Here is a 17119-nt window from a genome sequence, read left to right as displayed (position 1 = left end):
AGGGAGGGAGGGAGGGAGGGAAGGAAGAAAGCGAGCAAGCTGATACCAAAAAGCCAAAGAATGAAAACTGAAGCCATGGAGTGGAATTGCTGTTTCTTTATAATTGAGATGTGTTGTAAAAGGATAGAGTGTTCAAATCTAAAATCAATTCAAAGGACCTAAATTACAAAACCAAAAAGAAAAAAATGAAGGAAGGATGGAAGGAAAGGAGGGAGGAAGGGAGAGAAGGAGGAAAAGAAAGACACAAAAATATTATGGATGTAGTAGAGAAATGATTTTTGTGTTAAGGAATAAATAGAACTACTACAGCTATTCAGGCAGAAAAAAATAGGGTACTTACAAAGAATGAAAAATTAAGCTGACTAATGCAAGATTAAATATCAGAGTAAATGGGGCTGTGTCTACACCATTTTAATGTGTCACCCATAAAACCTTTAAGCAGGGAAAGGAGAAATACCTATGGGAAGGGAAGACCAAGATATTCCCATTTATATTAATATGCAGGAAATATACCATTGATTTAGGTTAAAAAAAGAAAAGCTTTTATAAGGTGTTCTGTGAACAATGTGAGATGAATCAATGCTGAGAAATAAGAACGAGGATGTAATTGCATAAATGGCTAGAGATGAGCAATAAAGGAATTAAACATAAAGCTGAATTTTTCAATGATCTAAATGTGGAGGACAGATTATGTTATAGGCAATATATACGCATTCAAGGTACAGATAAATCTCTGGAAATTTAAAGTGTTCCAGGTCATAGAACAATACAGACCAGGCACAGATTTCACTTACTCGCAAATGTATTATAGACATAAAACTCCTCACTTCACTATAAATAACATTAATCTCTATGTTCAAACACTATTTTAGAGCATGCCAAAATATATTTTCCATTAAAAGTTAAGAATGGCTGAATATTAGAAAATCTATCACATAATTTATGATTATATTAAATCAAAGAAATGATCACTTTTTGTAGATACCAAAACAACTTTTGATAAAGCTCAACATCCAATCCTGATTTTGTTAAATCAATAAGCTAAGAAAGACTAATGATTGATAAAGGAGATTTTAAACATTTATATCAAACCAGAGCCACTTATATAATTCTTAAATGCTCAGAATCATTCTCATTTTAAAATTAGGTTTATGACAAGGCCATCCATAGACTCCTCATCCTTAAACATTGTTCTCAAAACTCTAGCCAAGGTGATAAGATAAGAAAAAGAGGTAAGCAAAGTTAATTGTCAAAATTAAGAATTGATATGGGGTGAGGGGCACCTGTGGCTCAAAAGATAGGGTGCCAGCCCCATATACTGAGGTGGAGGGTTCAAACCCAGCCCTAGCTAAAACTGCAAAAAAAAAAAAAAAAAAAAAAGATATTATTGCCTATCTTAAAATATAGCAGAAACATCCACGTAAATTCTTTTAGGTATAAATAAAGAGTTCAGTGAAGTTATAAATAATCCATAAATTTCCCATATAATTAAAGCAAACGTTTAGAAAGTGTGATGAAAAAACCACTTTTTAGAGAAACAAAAAAATTAAAATATTGAGATTAAAAGCTTATGATGACATATCCAAAACAGCATTAAAATTTCACAAGAAGAATCCCTACAATCCATGATTGACAAACATCAAAGAAGAGCTAAACGGGAAAAAAAAAAAAAAACTCAGCTTTTGTAAAAGCAATATGGTAAGCATTTGCTAGGACAAAAATCTCTCATTTTAATGCAACTTGAGTTCAAATCCCAGTGGATTAGGTTTGGCAGTTAACAACTCATTATAGAGTTCATCAGTGAAAACAAGGAAGAGAATGTGGCGAAACACATTCCTAAACAATACTCATGAGGTGTGCAACATAATGCATTTAAATTATAAAACTAGAGTATTAAAAACTATGTGTTCCTGGCAAACAGACTAATGGAATAGAATATAAATCCTAAAATGTACCCTGGATATGCACAAATATATACAATATAATAAACTGGCACGACTAATCAATGATAAAAGATAGATTATTTAAAAATATAAAATGATTCAATACTTTAAAAAAATAGAAGAAATAATATGTAAATATACTCATTATAAACCTCGCTACTTCAATTCAATAACAGACAAATTAACACATATTCACAGTATATGTGAATTTATTTGTCATTTAACATAGATAGGTTTGTGAAAGGTAAAAGAAACAAACAACCAACAAACAAATTGATAAATATCCCTACTTAAAAATAAAAATATCCGATGTCAATAAATTACATGAATAATGAGAAAGATAAATGATAATTTTGGGAAAATACTTGTAACATACACAAGAAACAAGCTGGATACCTTTAATGTAGAAATTAAATTGAAATATAAATTTTAAATTTGCACTAGATTGTTTATCACATCTCAATTTACAATTGCCAAGACGTGGAAGTAACCTAAGTGCCCATCAACCCACCATGAATGGATTCTTAATGTGTATATGGATACTACAGAATACTATTTATTCAGCCTTAAAAGAAGATGAAGACTTTACATCTTTAGTATTAACTGGATGGAGTTGAATCACATTCTTCTCAATAAAGTATCACAAGAATGGAAAAGCAATTTCCAAATTTCAAAAGCAATTTCTAATGTACTCAATGCTAATATTAAGCCAATAAACCAACTAATACACACCCACACAAGGGAAAAACTCAAATCAATTCAAGATGGAGGGAGGGGGGAGGAGGGAAGAAGAATAAATGCAAACATTGTAACCTAATCATTGCACCCTCATACTAATCTGAAATTAAATAAAGAAAGAAAGAAAAGAAAAAAATTGATAATTTACCAGAAAAAGGATGATTAACAAAATAATGGTCAAAAAACACGGCCAAGAAATTTATAACAAAGAAATATTCATGATATAGAAGTATTTTTATCTATATCAGAAGAGATCAGATTATAAATTAAAACATACTCCATTTTCACCTGAAAATGGCAATGATTTTAATATGAAAACAATGAGGCACTTTAAAGCTGTGAGAAAGGGAAATATATATGTATTGAGATTATATATCTGTTTATTCATAAATGAAAAAAAATAATCTAGGAATAGATGTACATTGTTCAGCTGTCGGAAAGTATCCAGCCATCATCAAAGCTGTTTTTCATATTACATGGCTACATTACTTTCTAAACAGCCCTGTATCATATTCTTGAGAGCTGCTCAGAGAGTGGGTGTTAAGTGTTCTCAGTACAAAAAAACCTATCTCACAAAATAACTATGTGAGATGCTGCAGATGTGAATTAGCTAGAGTTGACCTCTCCACCTGCATACGTCCTTCAAGGTGTCAGGTTTACACAACAAACACATGCAATTTTGTCTGTCCATTGAAAAAATGAATGAATGAATGAATTAGAACAAGGACAAGAAAAGAAAAACAGAATCTAGGATATTCCAACCAAATGTTGTCAGTGGTCATCTGGATGATTAGGTGGGGTAGGGATGCTTTCGTGTGTTTTCCAGATTTTTTTTTTCTCATTCAGAAAAACAAAACTATATCTTGTACCAAAAAAAGAAAGAAAGAAAGAAAGACGAAGAAGAAAAGAAAATCAAACATCTTTCTAATTATTTAAAATTATTAAATTATTTTTTAAGGTCTATGTAACATTTTTTAAAAATTATTTTTTAGTGTTGCCCCACAAACCCGAGAGCAGAGCGGACCTGTCTTGAGGAACCAGGCTGCGGCGACAGGGGCACAGCCTGGGCGGGCACACCTCATACTGAGCCTCTGCAGAGGCGCAGCCCCAGACCCTGAGCTCTCTTGTTATTAATGAAGGAACAACCGGAGACAGGGGAGCTCAGCTGCAAAGAGCAAGAGGCAGTGAGGATACAAATCGGGAGGAACCGCGGCTGACTCTGCAAAACTGTTAAATGACTTTGCAAAAGACCTGTCACAACGGATAAACGGCCTCCTGAAGAAGGGGCTGAGCCTCCCTGCAGTGCACACACAATTATTTTCAGGGATAAGATTGAGAGGAAAGAGGGAAGAAGAGCAAAGCTAAAGTCGCCTTCACGGATCCACAGACATTTCTGAAACCAGCAAAGGGGAAGACCGGAACTGTAGGAGGAAACTCACAACGTCGCCAGCGCCTCCTTCATTTCAAGCTGCAGCCACCGGACAAACATCCACCCTCGCGGCTTTTCCTCCACTTATGAAAGACGCTAAGCTGCTCGGTAGCTGCTGACTACACTCTAATTGTTTTTATGGTAAATGAGGCATGAAACCTATGGTCAAAAAACACGAGTCCGCAGTGTTCAGGCACCCTGCGTCTTCCCACTAGATCGCTCCCAGGGGTGAGTGCTGCCTGTGGGCCGCAGGAAAGCATGTGACCCCACACCCTTGCATGTCTGTAGGGCATACCTTTGGAGAAGAGCCCCTACCCCTTTTTTAATAACTCCTTCAGTGTAACAAAAAAGCATCTTCCTGAAGGAAGCTCTGTTATACTGGAGGAAGAGGCCAGAGAGGAGGGTGGCAAAGATCTCTTTAAATCATGTGGAGTTGTGATGACAAACGTTAGTTACACACCTTGTATTATAATGAAAACCCCGGTGCTAGCAAATTTCTAGGATTCACTCTGCTGCTTATTCTATCTCAGAATTAACCCTATTCATCAGAAACTAATGAAATGGTACTCAAACAGCCTGTTGCTGGTTTCGATTCCATAGATTTTATTTTATTAATTTTCTCTCTCTCTCATAGCTTCATGATTACAACTTTATTGGTTAGAATATTTGGAGATCAAGAGATTTCCAGGGTAATTTTCCTCTCAACCATGGAAACTGCAGGACCTTTGAACAGGAACCACAATAATCTGTTGTGATCAGCTGTCCCAGTGAATAGGAAAACGTACTGTGATACAAACGGCAGGTGAAATGGGCAATCTCCCCCCTCCTTTCCTCTATCAAACTCTACACCGACTGAGTTTAATTCAAATCTATTCAAAACACACATATTAATCACATCCCAGGTTGAGGCGTCCAGCCCTTAGGGAGCTGGTCCACCCACAGAAAGTTCAGAGGTCATGGGAGGGCCTCTAGCATCAGCACCCTTGGACAGGTTACACCTGAAAAATGAACAGTCAGTTGTGTGGGGTGGCATGGCATGGGGTGAACAGAGGCAGATAATACTACTATCTCCTTATTATAACTTCCATAGCAGCCATCGTATTTGAAGTTTGACACCAAATTCTTTAGACTTGAATTAGAAAAGGCATTTCTTTGATAGATTTCTTCTTGTTCCAGTTTACAGGCAACTAATCCTTGATGCATTGGATCAAACAGACGAGCACAATCAATTTGGGGAAAGCAAGCAATGCCAGCTCTGCTCAATCTTCCCTCAATGAGCAAGTTGGGGGGGAGGGGAGGAGAGAAAGAAAATTCAGGCATGCCAATGCCCAAAATAGCTTAGCAAAGGAAAAGAGGAAAAGACAGATTGAAATATATATCCTGGCAGGTGGAAGTGCTCGCTGTCGGAGAGAGAGTCTGCAAACAGCACAACGATGCCAGACTCACTGAGCCTGGGACATTGAGGGGATCTGAAGGGAGCAGGGGCAGAAGAAAGTGGTTATGATGTCAAAACAAAAGAAATCAGCAGCAGTGTGCCTATGGAGAAAAGAGGTCTGGCTATATTTAAGTCTCCATGGTCTGTGATATACAGGCCAGTGCAATGAGCAACTTAATTTAGATAAGTCACAAAAACTCAGGGCCCTCCCAAGCAGTACTAATGTACCCTGCTAGATCTTTCTAGGCTTGACTGGGCATTTGGTGAGAAGTCAAGGTGGAACAGCAGCCTAACAGCGGCAGGAGAAAAGTTAACGAAAAGGAGCTAGAAACAAAATGGCCCCAGTATTAATGGCCTTCTCTCTGCCAGCGGGCATGAAGTGCATGCTGGGATGCCTCCTCACCTCATGGGCCAGCAGACACAGCCAGCACCTCCCCACTCAGCTCCATGCCCCACCCGCCATTGCTCAGAGTGTGGGCAATGACTTAGCCTCCTTCAACTCCTTGGAGCCCACTTGATCCCCTCTCCTCTCACAGACCCTTGATTTCCTCCCTTCTTGCCCTCTGAATTTGTGTAAGCAGAGTCTAAATGTTTGCCTACAAGGAGAGACATCAAAATGGCTCATTCGAATAATGGTTCTCCCTCACTTGACTCCTAAATGCTCCTCACATTCTCAGAAATCCAGCCTTTCCCTGCCATGACCAAGACAGGTTCTCCGAGTCAAGACATTAGTCTTCTTCACTAGATTCCACTCATCTTCTGAGAAGGAGCATTGTTGTTTGAGAATAGGAAGATAAAAACATTTCTTGTCCCTGAAACCCTAGATATGAGCAGTGAGACTGTCCTTTTTTGCTGAGAAGTGGCTCAAAATGTTATCTGTACACATATAAACGCCTAACTGGCAAATATAAGAGCATGTAGGGTGTGCATGCATGTCACTAAGCTGTATCTGCTTTATCATAATCAAATGTATTATTAATACTCATTTATAAATTCAGTTGCTTTATATCTGCATGTCTATGTATAAGCAGACAGCATCCTCCTTGTCTTAAGTAGGAAGTGAGGGTGTCCTGGTCTGCTTACTGGTGGAGCTAACTGCAGTCATCGTCATTTGGCAGCTCTTCCATACGTTTTCCTCTGTAAAGACCCCTAAGTCCACTTGACTTCCGTTTTACTGAGATACTCAGCAATTAGAACACAAAGGTGCAAATTCTTCTTACCCGCCTGTGAGCATCTTACCGCTGCAGGTGGTGATCCAGAGCCTCTTCCTCATCATTCAGCAGAGCCGCAGCGCGGGCCAGGAGCTGATGGCTGCAGCTTGCAGATTTGAGTTCCAAAATGAGGAGGCCCAAGCAGAACATGGCTCCCATCTCCTCCAGTTCCCGGGTACCAAACTGCAGACCCTGCCGGTTGAACAAAGCATCACAGTGACCCCAGGTAATAGGTGCGGAGTGGTGACAATCTGAGATTGGGAAGAGAGATGAAGAGACCCATGGTTGTCACAGACATGAGAATTATTAGTGTTTATCAGTCACTGCCCCAGGTGTTTTGGTGTGTGCTCTGTGGATTGGCGGTTCCCAGTCTGTGTTACATCAAAACACAGCGTTCCCTAGAAGTCCTTCCTGGGCCACAATGAGCTAGGAGGGAAAAAAGGGGCAGGGGATGTGGAGGGAGATATGGAAGTCAGGCCTCTTCCCCCATGGTCAAAGCAGCAACACTACTATCTGTATGTTTACAAGCATTTCACCACTGAAATTAAAGTTTATGACAATCTCACTAAAAAGATACCTTTCTTCTTCCTGAACTTATCAGCCAATGGAGGAGAGTGGGGGAAATCCTTCATATATAAATATTAAAACTGAAACGTAAACACACACACACAATTCATTTAGAAACACCTGTTCAGCTGTGCTAACACTGAGAAAACAAAACTCATGACATGCCCCCCACAGTACAATCTATGACATAACAGATGAAAACACAATTAACAAAATGTTATTGATCACAACTGCATGCCACATACTGCTCTGAGCTCTTTCATATGCATTAACTCAGCAGATCCTTCTCAGAGCCCTGTGTGGTAAACTGTTATTTTCTCCGTCCTACACTGTAAACTTTGAAGGCAGTCTTTGTCGATTGGTTTTAATGCACTTTCCCTCACTTATAACTTGTATTCACTTATCAATCAGGGGCCATTACAGACACAATTTTTGGTTTGAGAACTTTTTTTAGGCTACACTATGCATTTAAATTCTAATCCCAAACCTGCTTAAAGGAGGGTTGTATCTAGAAGCTATGAATGAAGACATAGCTTCATTTTTTTTTTCCTGCTCCACTGAAAGCCCTGGCCAAAACCATCCCATAAGCCCAGTTCAGCCCTTTGCAAATTGTGGTTTTACTAATTCACTGACTACAGTGTTCATCTCTGGAGGTCCTGGCTTTGTGTGGTGATAGCCAGTCAATTCTCAAACCTTGTATGAAACTCTACTTTTTGGTCACCAAACCCAAAGTATAAGTGGATAGAGACGCATATCTTCCCACAACAGCCTACAGCAACATCTGTCAAAATTGAGCTCTTCTTATAAAAGGAGGCATCATGGAATATCCTCTGTATGCACAAAGAGAGGTAGGAAGACATTGAACCTATTAAAAAAAACACTGCAGTGAAAAGGGGGTCATGCCAAAGATACTAAACAAATATCTCCTTAGGAAATAGATTTACTGCCGGAATGGGGAAAATCTGGACAATTTCTTATTTATATATTCAGAAAGAAACGAGAATCTATTGCACCAATGAAAGTATATCAAAAGCCATGAAAAGGGAATAATAAGAGATTAGAAGTGACTGCACTGTTGAGATCGAAAATACAATCTCTAAATTAAACGCCAAAAGGGAGAGAGTTAACAGACTGTTAAATGCGGGAAATAAAATCCATTACATAGAAGACAACTTCAAGAAATTTTCCAATATCTCGAGGGAAAAATGGATAAAAATGCATAGAAGGTATTATATGTAAGAGCCTCAAGAAGACAAACCAAGAGAAGGGGAAGCGCTGACTGCAAACCATACAGAGATAAGAAATAGTTACGTAATTTCTCTTGAAATATTAGCATGGCCTTAACCTCCAAACTGATCATTATAGTTGATCCCCATAAATAGGGCAGCAAGGCAATCTCACTCATGGACAGATGGATAGATAGATAAAGATCTATGAATATGTCTATATTTATAGGTCAGAGAAAAAGTTGCTTATAGAAGTGCATGCCAAGGGTGTCACTGGGAATCTACTAACACAGAAGTCAACATACCAAAAGATCAAGGGGCAGAATAGGAAAAAAGCAGGAACCTCTCTATGGATACATTCGTTTCTGATACAAGCTATCATGGACTAGCCCACTAGGACCCTGTTTGCACCTGAGAGGGGAGCCTGACACGATGGGTGTGAGCACAGGCCCAGTGGCCCAGATTGCTGGGGTTCCAGCCCCACTGCTTTCACTTCTAATTGTATGTTCTTGGGGACGTCCTTTGCTCTCCTTTGATTTTGATTTTCTCGTCTGTATTATGGACATAACAAACATAACAATCATAATAATCCCTAATTCATGGAGCTGCTAAGATCATTTCACTAAACTAACGTATATATGAAAATTTAGATCTGTGCTTGTTACATTGGATATTACTTAAGTATTTATTATTACAATGGCAATAGCAAATGCTTATGTAAAACCAACTGTTAAAATCACACTGGACTGTCATACAGTCCTTGTTGAAACTCTGGTCAACCCTATGACCTGTTCTCATCACCGTTTTTTACCATTATTTGACAACTTCCAGACAATTCAATAAGATAAGAAAAAATGAGTCGCATACATATTAGAAAGGAAGAAATTACATTATCATTATTTGAAGACAAATTATATACTAAAACAAACCAAAGAAATCAAGTGAAACTCAAAATCCATTAGATATAAGGCAACTATTAAGTAAGCAGACAGGTAACAAATTAAATATACAAAAATCAAATTTCTTTCTATAAACCAGCAAAATAAATTATTAAGTATAATAAAAATTCCACTCACAATAGCAACCCAAGTATAAAATATCTGAGAATGAAATTAATAATAAATATCCCAAGGGTTATATAATAAATCCTAGGACTTTGCCAAGAGATAACAAGAAAAATTTAAATAAATACTGGGAAAGCAAGGTCCAGTACCATGCAACATCAATTTTCTTCCTATTAATGTATAAAAGCATAGGAAATCAACACACCAGTGGGGCTTTTCAAACACTGAAAATGAATTCTACTTTCAAAGACTACATGGTAAGAATATCCCAGAATAAAAAGTAAAAGAAATACATATTAACAGGGGTTTTCCCTTACAGATATGGAAAGGCAGCTGTATACAACGATGATTAAATGTTACGGCATTGATGTAGAACGTGGCAGTCAGATCAAAGAAGACAACCAAAAGCCGAAAAGGCCTGAAAATATGTCAAGGTTTGCATTTGATAAAGGCGCCTTTCCGGCACCAGAAAATGAACTATGATGAGGAGAAAGCAAAAGCAATAGGCTAATATTTGAGGGAAAGATCTTACCACACATGTAAAAATTATTTCATTTTGATTAAAAGGTTAAATGTTCAAAACGTTGAATGACGCAAAAGAAAAATATATCAATTCATATGTTTTATCACCTCCAAGGTAGGAGACATTCTTTCAATTCAAATTTAACAGGGAGGAAAGCATATAAGAAAATATGAATGATTGAAGAAATAAAACTTGAATGTCTCTGGATAACCTGAAATAGCGCAAACTCAACTAAAATGAACATAACAGAATCAGCATAATTGCAATGAAGAAAATAAGTTGTTTTTCTTTTTTTGAGTTTTTTAATCATTTCCAAAGATCACGGAGGTACAAATGTTTTTGGTTCCATGTATCGATTTGGTAATGCTGAGTCGGGGACCTCCCAGATGGTGTTGACAGGTAGCTTTTCTCCGGTTCCCTCCTCCCTCTCCACCACCTTGATTTCCACTGGGCTTTAGTTCCTTCTGTGCACATGAGTCCTCGTTAATTAGCTTCAATTTAACAGTGAGTACCTGAAGTATCTGTTTTTTCCTTCTTAAGATACTTAGAATAATGGTCTCCAGTGCCAACCAGCTTGTCGCTTTTGGTGGCCCCGCCCCACCGGCCTGAGCCCCAGCACCTTTCTGAGAGGCACCACTCCAGGCCTTCAAGGCGTGGAGTTCCAGACAGGTGGAACCCCTTCTTGTTCCCCTCTGCAGCTTCCTCCTGTGGAATTTCTGGTGGATTCTGGCACTTTTCCCTCATAGTTACATCTGAGATATGTTTTTAGTTTTGTTTTTGTTTTTGTTTTCCAACTACAACTTTTTCTTCTTTCTAAGATAATTTGTCAACCAATATCTCTAGTCAATCATCTTGTCTCTGGCAAAAATTAACTTGTTTGAATATAAAATGCAAATTAAAATAACAATTAAAATAACATGAAATAACATGTTCTGTATTTGTTTTGTTTTGTTTTCCAAGTAATGGTCTCTTCACTCCCTTGCCCCGGCTGGAGTACAGTCGCATCGTCATAGCTCCTCAACCTCAAATTCCTGGACTGAAGCCATCCTCTGGCCTCAGCCTCTCACATAGGTAGGACTACTGTCACGTACTACCACACTTGCTAATTTTTCTATATTTTTATGGCAGGGTTCCATTCTTGCTCAGGCTGGTCTTGAACTCCTGGCCTCAAGCAATCCTCTCACCTCAGCCTCCCAGAACGGTAGGATTCCAGGCAGGAGCCACTCTGCCGACAATGGCATGATTTATTTCTCAATTTGGGCTATCCTCATCCCTTAAACCCTAACACTCTGCTGGAAAAGGGCTGCAAATGCACTGTCCCATTCTGTCATTGGTAGAAGTACATATCATTGTAGTGCTTCCAAAGGACTCTCCGGAAAACTATTTCACAAACCTTAAGAATGTTTAAACTCTGGGAGCTATCAATGCCAATTTCAGAAAGTAAACTTAAGAAAATAATTGTAAGGTAAGCAACAAAGAAAATCCTCAGTGTGCACCAATTTATGACCAGTCAAATAAACTTGAATATATTCACACCACAGAATATTAACACCATGATGTATTTTGAACAGACAACACCACAGGGATACAGTCATAATACATTGTTACAGTACAATACGCTGGCTACAGTACACTGATGTATCCTTCATAATACATCAGTTTTACTGAAAAAATTTGAAATGGTATATATGCACGAAAATGATAATAGTGGTTGGAATCATGATGAGATTGCATAGACTATCAGACTGAATATTTTCTTTGTACATTTTCCTTATTTTTTTATGCATCAACATATGCAATTGTTTTTGTCATTCATTATGTCCTCAAGTAATGCGAGTAAGCCTGAAGTATTGTATCTGAATTAATATATTATTTTATATGCTATGTGATTTTAAATTTATAAGTAAAATCAGATTTAAAATTAACTTTCACAAATTATTTTTAAAAGTAAATAATGTAAATAGTTGATAATGACAAAAGGCCAGGGAACAAGCTGGTTAGTCCTATCTAGTTTTGTAAGTCCCTGCTTTTCCCTGGGATCCCCTAAATGCCCTGTCACTTCCTCTGGGTCACTAGACCTACCTATTTTCTTCTGAGCGTAAACCTACTGCAACTTCAGATCTAGTAAAGAACAGCATGAGCTACCTTGGTAATGTCCCTAGAAACATTCTCCAAAGCCTTACAAGGGCCAATGTGAGACACAGAGGGTGACTGTAGAGTTTTAAACAGGTTTGAAGAAGCGCTGCATTTGAAGGAGTGTTAACATCCCTTGCCCAGCAGAGAGGTTAAAACTGAGTCAATCGTGCTATGCAGATCTGGGAACTCTAACAGGTGGCAAAGAATAAAGTGAGAGGGCCAGGGACAGGCTCTGCGGCTTCTCCACTATCGACCCCATCAAATGGAGTGGAGTGTTTTCATGCTGAGGACCAAATCAATCACGAAGCATATGGGTGTCTCTGCCAGACTCCATCCCATGTGCTGCTCTGTACAAAGCCCCCCATGTCCCTCCTTTCAGCCCAGGCTTCCTAATCCATTATTGACAATTGTTTCCTTAAGAACTGCAAAAAAGCCCTTTGTAGTCCCTGGAATATCAGGACTTACTCAAGGTGTGGGTTGATCTTCAAGTGTGTCCCTTGTTTCTATGCTGAGCCTCCCTCTGGGTCTCTGATGAGTGAACTTGCCCCAATACCATGAAGGACCACCACAGACAGCCAGGCCCTCTGTGCTTGCCTGCCTAGGTTTCCCTAGAGCTCTTCATACAAATGTAAAGGTGAATCAGGGATTGTATCATTAGACAGGCTAGGCCTTGAGCAAGCTTTAATCTCTGTTTCAGATACATAAACTGATGATGCCTTGTTGTGCAAATTTATGTAAAGTATCCATAGAACCAGGGTAACAAAACTAGTCTCCTGACTCTCTAAGTAAGTGTCCATTTCAATACAGGAGGATTTAAACTTGACAAAGTTGTTTTTTGAGATCTGGAGGCCATCCTTTCTTATAGGCTATACACTCCCTCAGTCCTACCTTTCCAGACTCCTTATTCCCTTCCTTGAGCCTCCAGGAGGAAATTCAATATGGCACCAAGGATGCTCACAAACCAGTCTTAGGCAATAACAAATTGCCTCCTTCCTCCTCACTATTTCTACCCTCTGTCCCCTACACTTATCTTCTCTGCACTTTGATCCTTTAGCTCTGCCCCAAGGCCATCCTGGGTGAGGACTAGCAGCAATAGTCTCTCTAACTCTGGGTCTATTTGGTTCCCTAAGACCCTAATTTTGAACTTTCCTTCTGGTACCACTTAATGAGGGAGGAGAGGGGAAGGTGCTGCTGTCCCCCTGATACTCATGAGTTACCCTCCTTATTTTGAAAAACTCATCTGAAACAGACAGTGATAAATTAGGACAGAAGCTGGCCACAGCAATAGAGCTGAGTTTTTCTTTGCTGCGTTCTATCCCTTTAGTTTCTGAATCTCAGTAAGGTCCAGCAGGATCGTAGAAGAAGAGCAGGAGAGAATAGGGGAGTGGAGAGGTGGGTGTGGGCTTCACTCGGTGGGCATGGTGGTGGCTATTAAAACACAGGTGTGGAAGTCTTTTAATAAAGTAGCAATTGATACAGCCATACTGGTGCACTCTGACCCTGACTCAGACCTCCAGGCCCCATAGCAGCCCATCTAAGTGTATGCATTCTCCTTGGCAGATGGGGGTGATAAGACACAAATCAAAACTATTTTCAAAAAGATGAAATAACATTAACATGAAACTACAGTTCCTGACTCTTCCATACATAAGGTGTCTACCAGGAGAGTGGGCATGCCTTCACTGGTGGGTCACAGCAGGATGGCCGGCAGTTTCTGCTATGCGAGAGGACTGAAAGAGTCAAGTCCAGCACTTCTCAAAGTGTGGTCCACAGCTGGGTGCTGTGGCTCCCCTATAATCCTCGCACTCTGGGAAGGTAAGACAGAAAGATTGCTTGAGCTCTCGAGGTGGAGATCAGCCTGAGCAACAGTACATCACTGTCTCTACTAAAAATAGAAAAGCTGGCTCAGTGCCCGTAGCTTAGTGGTCATGGAGCTGGCCACAAGGAATCTGAGGTTGCTGTTAGCTGTGCTAACACCACAGCACTCTAGCCTGGGCAATAGAGGGAGACTCTGTCTCAGGAAAAAAAAAAAAAAAAGAAAATGTGGTTTACAAATAAGCATTTGTCTATGACATGTTTTTTTGTTTTTGAACTTTTATCTGTGATAAAATAAGAGGCCTGAGCTAGAATATAACTCAATCATATAACGAAGCACGTGTTTTCAGTTCAGCTGATTTTATCGATGAGGAAAGCATCATAATCATGTTCATCTATGTTCTGGTACAAATTCCTTATGTCATCACAGCAGCCACCAGTTCCACAGTTCATGGACCAGCTACGTTGAATAATAGTGCTCCAAATGCTCCTCGCCAACAAGGCCTCTGCTGCAAGTAGAGCTAAGGGGGAAGATTTCAGTAGTCAGCTCTTTGGGATCTGTTTTGCTAACTTTGCCACTTTCTATCTAAATGACCATTTTATGTATCCCCTTCAAGCTCAATGTCCTCATTATTAAAATGGGAAAATATTACCTCCCTCGTAAGTGCTTCCATTAAATGAGATATAAAGTGGACTTGCCCTGCCCACAGGCACAGGTGCTCCATAAATATGAATTCATTTCAGGGGCTGTTTCCATATGCAATGTCACACCTGGAGGCATATTAGAGTGCGTGTAGATTACAGGTGTGCATGTGTGTGTATGCATGCGGCTACCTATGTAGGTGGAAATGCTACTCATCTTTACTAAGTTTTGCTTCTTTCTTCCAGCAGAAATCTTTATTTCTCTCTAATCTTACCTGGTCATTTGATAAAACACAGAAAGGCAAAGCAGCTACAAGTCACATTCAAGGGAGACCAGAGCTTTTATCCTTCTGTGTAATTAAAGTTGTTGAATAGAGTGAGATAAAAGATTAGTATTCCTAGTACATATAATTTATGTGGAAAGTGGAAGTTGCATTGAAGAAAGAACATTCAGAGCTTGGAAGCAGAGAAGAGAGAAATTGTCCCCCCAAAAGATTCATTTGAGTAGTCAGATAAATAGGTCAGCAATTCAGATGAAGCAGTGTGGTGGCCTCAGAGGGCCCCGAGCAGCTTTTTTCCTGAAATGAGACCTTAGCAGTCTCCCTCATACCACCTCCTAAAAACTGTAGACCATGGTTTATTTGGGGAATATTTGCTTGTTGTAGCCAAAAGCTTTTTAACTGGGTTTCAATGACCAATATGGTCCATGAACAGTTGATAATTTCCTTCAAATTGCATGTCAATTTGCAGGTGGACATCTTTTTAGGAAGTGTCCCTAGCTTCATAAAGAATTGAAGGGCTCTGTAAGCATTGCAATCATGTTCATTTATATTCTGATACAAATTCCTTATGTCCTCACAGCAGCCACCAGGCCAATGGTTCATGGACCAGATACTTTGCTCTAAATAGGAGCAGGGTTTTGTGCAGGTTGGCAACTGGATTGAATTAGCATTGCCATCAGCAGCAAATCATTATGAAAGTCTACAGTCCACTCACACATTTAATAGACCTTTAATTAGCTTTTACTGTGTGAACAGTTTTAGGAGTTAAGAAAAAAAAGAAAAAAGCACAATTCCAATTCCCGGGGGTGACATGTGTGCCCGACACTCTCAAAAGACTGCCTTTATTTTCTATATCTTTATCACAGTGTCTGGCAAAGGGTAGGATTTTTAGAGTCTAGGTTGGACGTGTAAAGGCTTGTCAAAAAGAATGAGGAAAAAATGCCAAATCTCAAGGATCTTACAGCCTTACAGACAAAGCAGGACACACACTGGAATGGGACATGCCTTGACTGTCCAAAGGAAGAATAACTTCTCTGTCTTAGGCTGGATTTTGGAAGGGTGAGCATCTATAGACATATTGTGTTTAGCGTCTTTGCCGGGCCCTGTGCAGTGGTGTGTAGGTGGTCGTACTCAGCAGGGTTCGCGGCGCCCACAGATAAATACGTACTGCTGTATTCTTCCCCATGGCCTTGTTTCTCTATGACCTGACTGGCCAAGTTTCAAGCTTTGTGCATCACCTACACCCCTCTACATCGCTGCTTTTATTATTCTCCTTCAAGTTTTGCTTGACTGAGTATTTCAGAGAGGGTCAGAATAGGGAGAAAAGGAACGGAAACAGGAAGAGGGGCCGATACTACCAATAGATAGCCTGGGGCCTAGAGATTTACAGGTGGCTAGGATCTGGTGTTATGATCCAAAAGATAATATCGGACCCAAAACAATATTACAATTTTATATTCAGGTCCATAAATGAGGCCTGACCAAATGCAGAAAAAAATCCTAATTCAGGGCTTAAGAGCAATAAGATTCCTATATAAAACTCTTCTATTGAGTCGATAAGTAAATTTTAAAAAATAATAGTTCAATTAAAAATGTTTGAAGTAAAAATATCAGTAAGAAAATTTTATCAACAACATTGGATGGTTAAGGTCGTTAATATTAAGGGAAAAAAGATTATTTCTTAATCTTTCTAGAACTTTGTCCTGCATTTCAGCAAATGCCAAATTGTACATAGACCTGTAAAGATGGTGGCACATTTAGAAGTTACATTTTACTTACTGTGTTCTTGGCTGTGCGGAAGCTCTTTAGTTTGATCAGGTCCCAATAGTGTATTTTTGATGCTGCTTTAGTTGCCCAGGGGGTCCTCCTCATAAAATTTTCGCCCGGGCCAATTTCTTCAAGTGTTTTCCCTATACTTTCTTCTAGTATTTTTATGGTTTCATGTCTTAAGTTTAAATCTTATATCCAGTGAAAGTCTATCTTAGTTAATGGTGAAAGGTGTGGGTCCAGTTTCAGTCTTCTACAGGTTGCCAGCCAGTTTGCCCAGCACCATTTGTTAAATAGGGAATCTTTTCCCCACTCAATGTTTTTAATTGGCTTGTCAAAGAT

The 17119-nt window shown here is 39.2% G+C and overlaps 1 protein-coding gene across 1 annotated transcript in view; it reads right to left on the bottom strand.

The window, feature by feature from the left end:
• The window catches only part of AGBL1 (ATP/GTP binding protein like 1), a 581937-nt gene that overhangs the window by 187075 nt on the left and 377743 nt on the right, over positions 1–17119 (bottom strand). Inside the window, exon 21 of the mRNA XM_023512636.1 lies at positions 6785–6948. Coding sequence (XP_023368404.1) covers positions 6785–6948 — 164 coding nt within the window. The remainder of the gene's footprint in view (positions 1–6784; positions 6949–17119) is intronic.

The sequence above is a fragment of the Otolemur garnettii genome, unplaced genomic scaffold (genome assembly GCF_000181295.1).
Source record: "Otolemur garnettii isolate 467f Iridium unplaced genomic scaffold, OtoGar3 scaffold00029, whole genome shotgun sequence".
Classification (NCBI taxonomy): Eukaryota; Metazoa; Chordata; class Mammalia; order Primates; family Galagidae; genus Otolemur; species Otolemur garnettii.
This window is presented reverse-complemented; position numbering and strand designations above follow the sequence as displayed.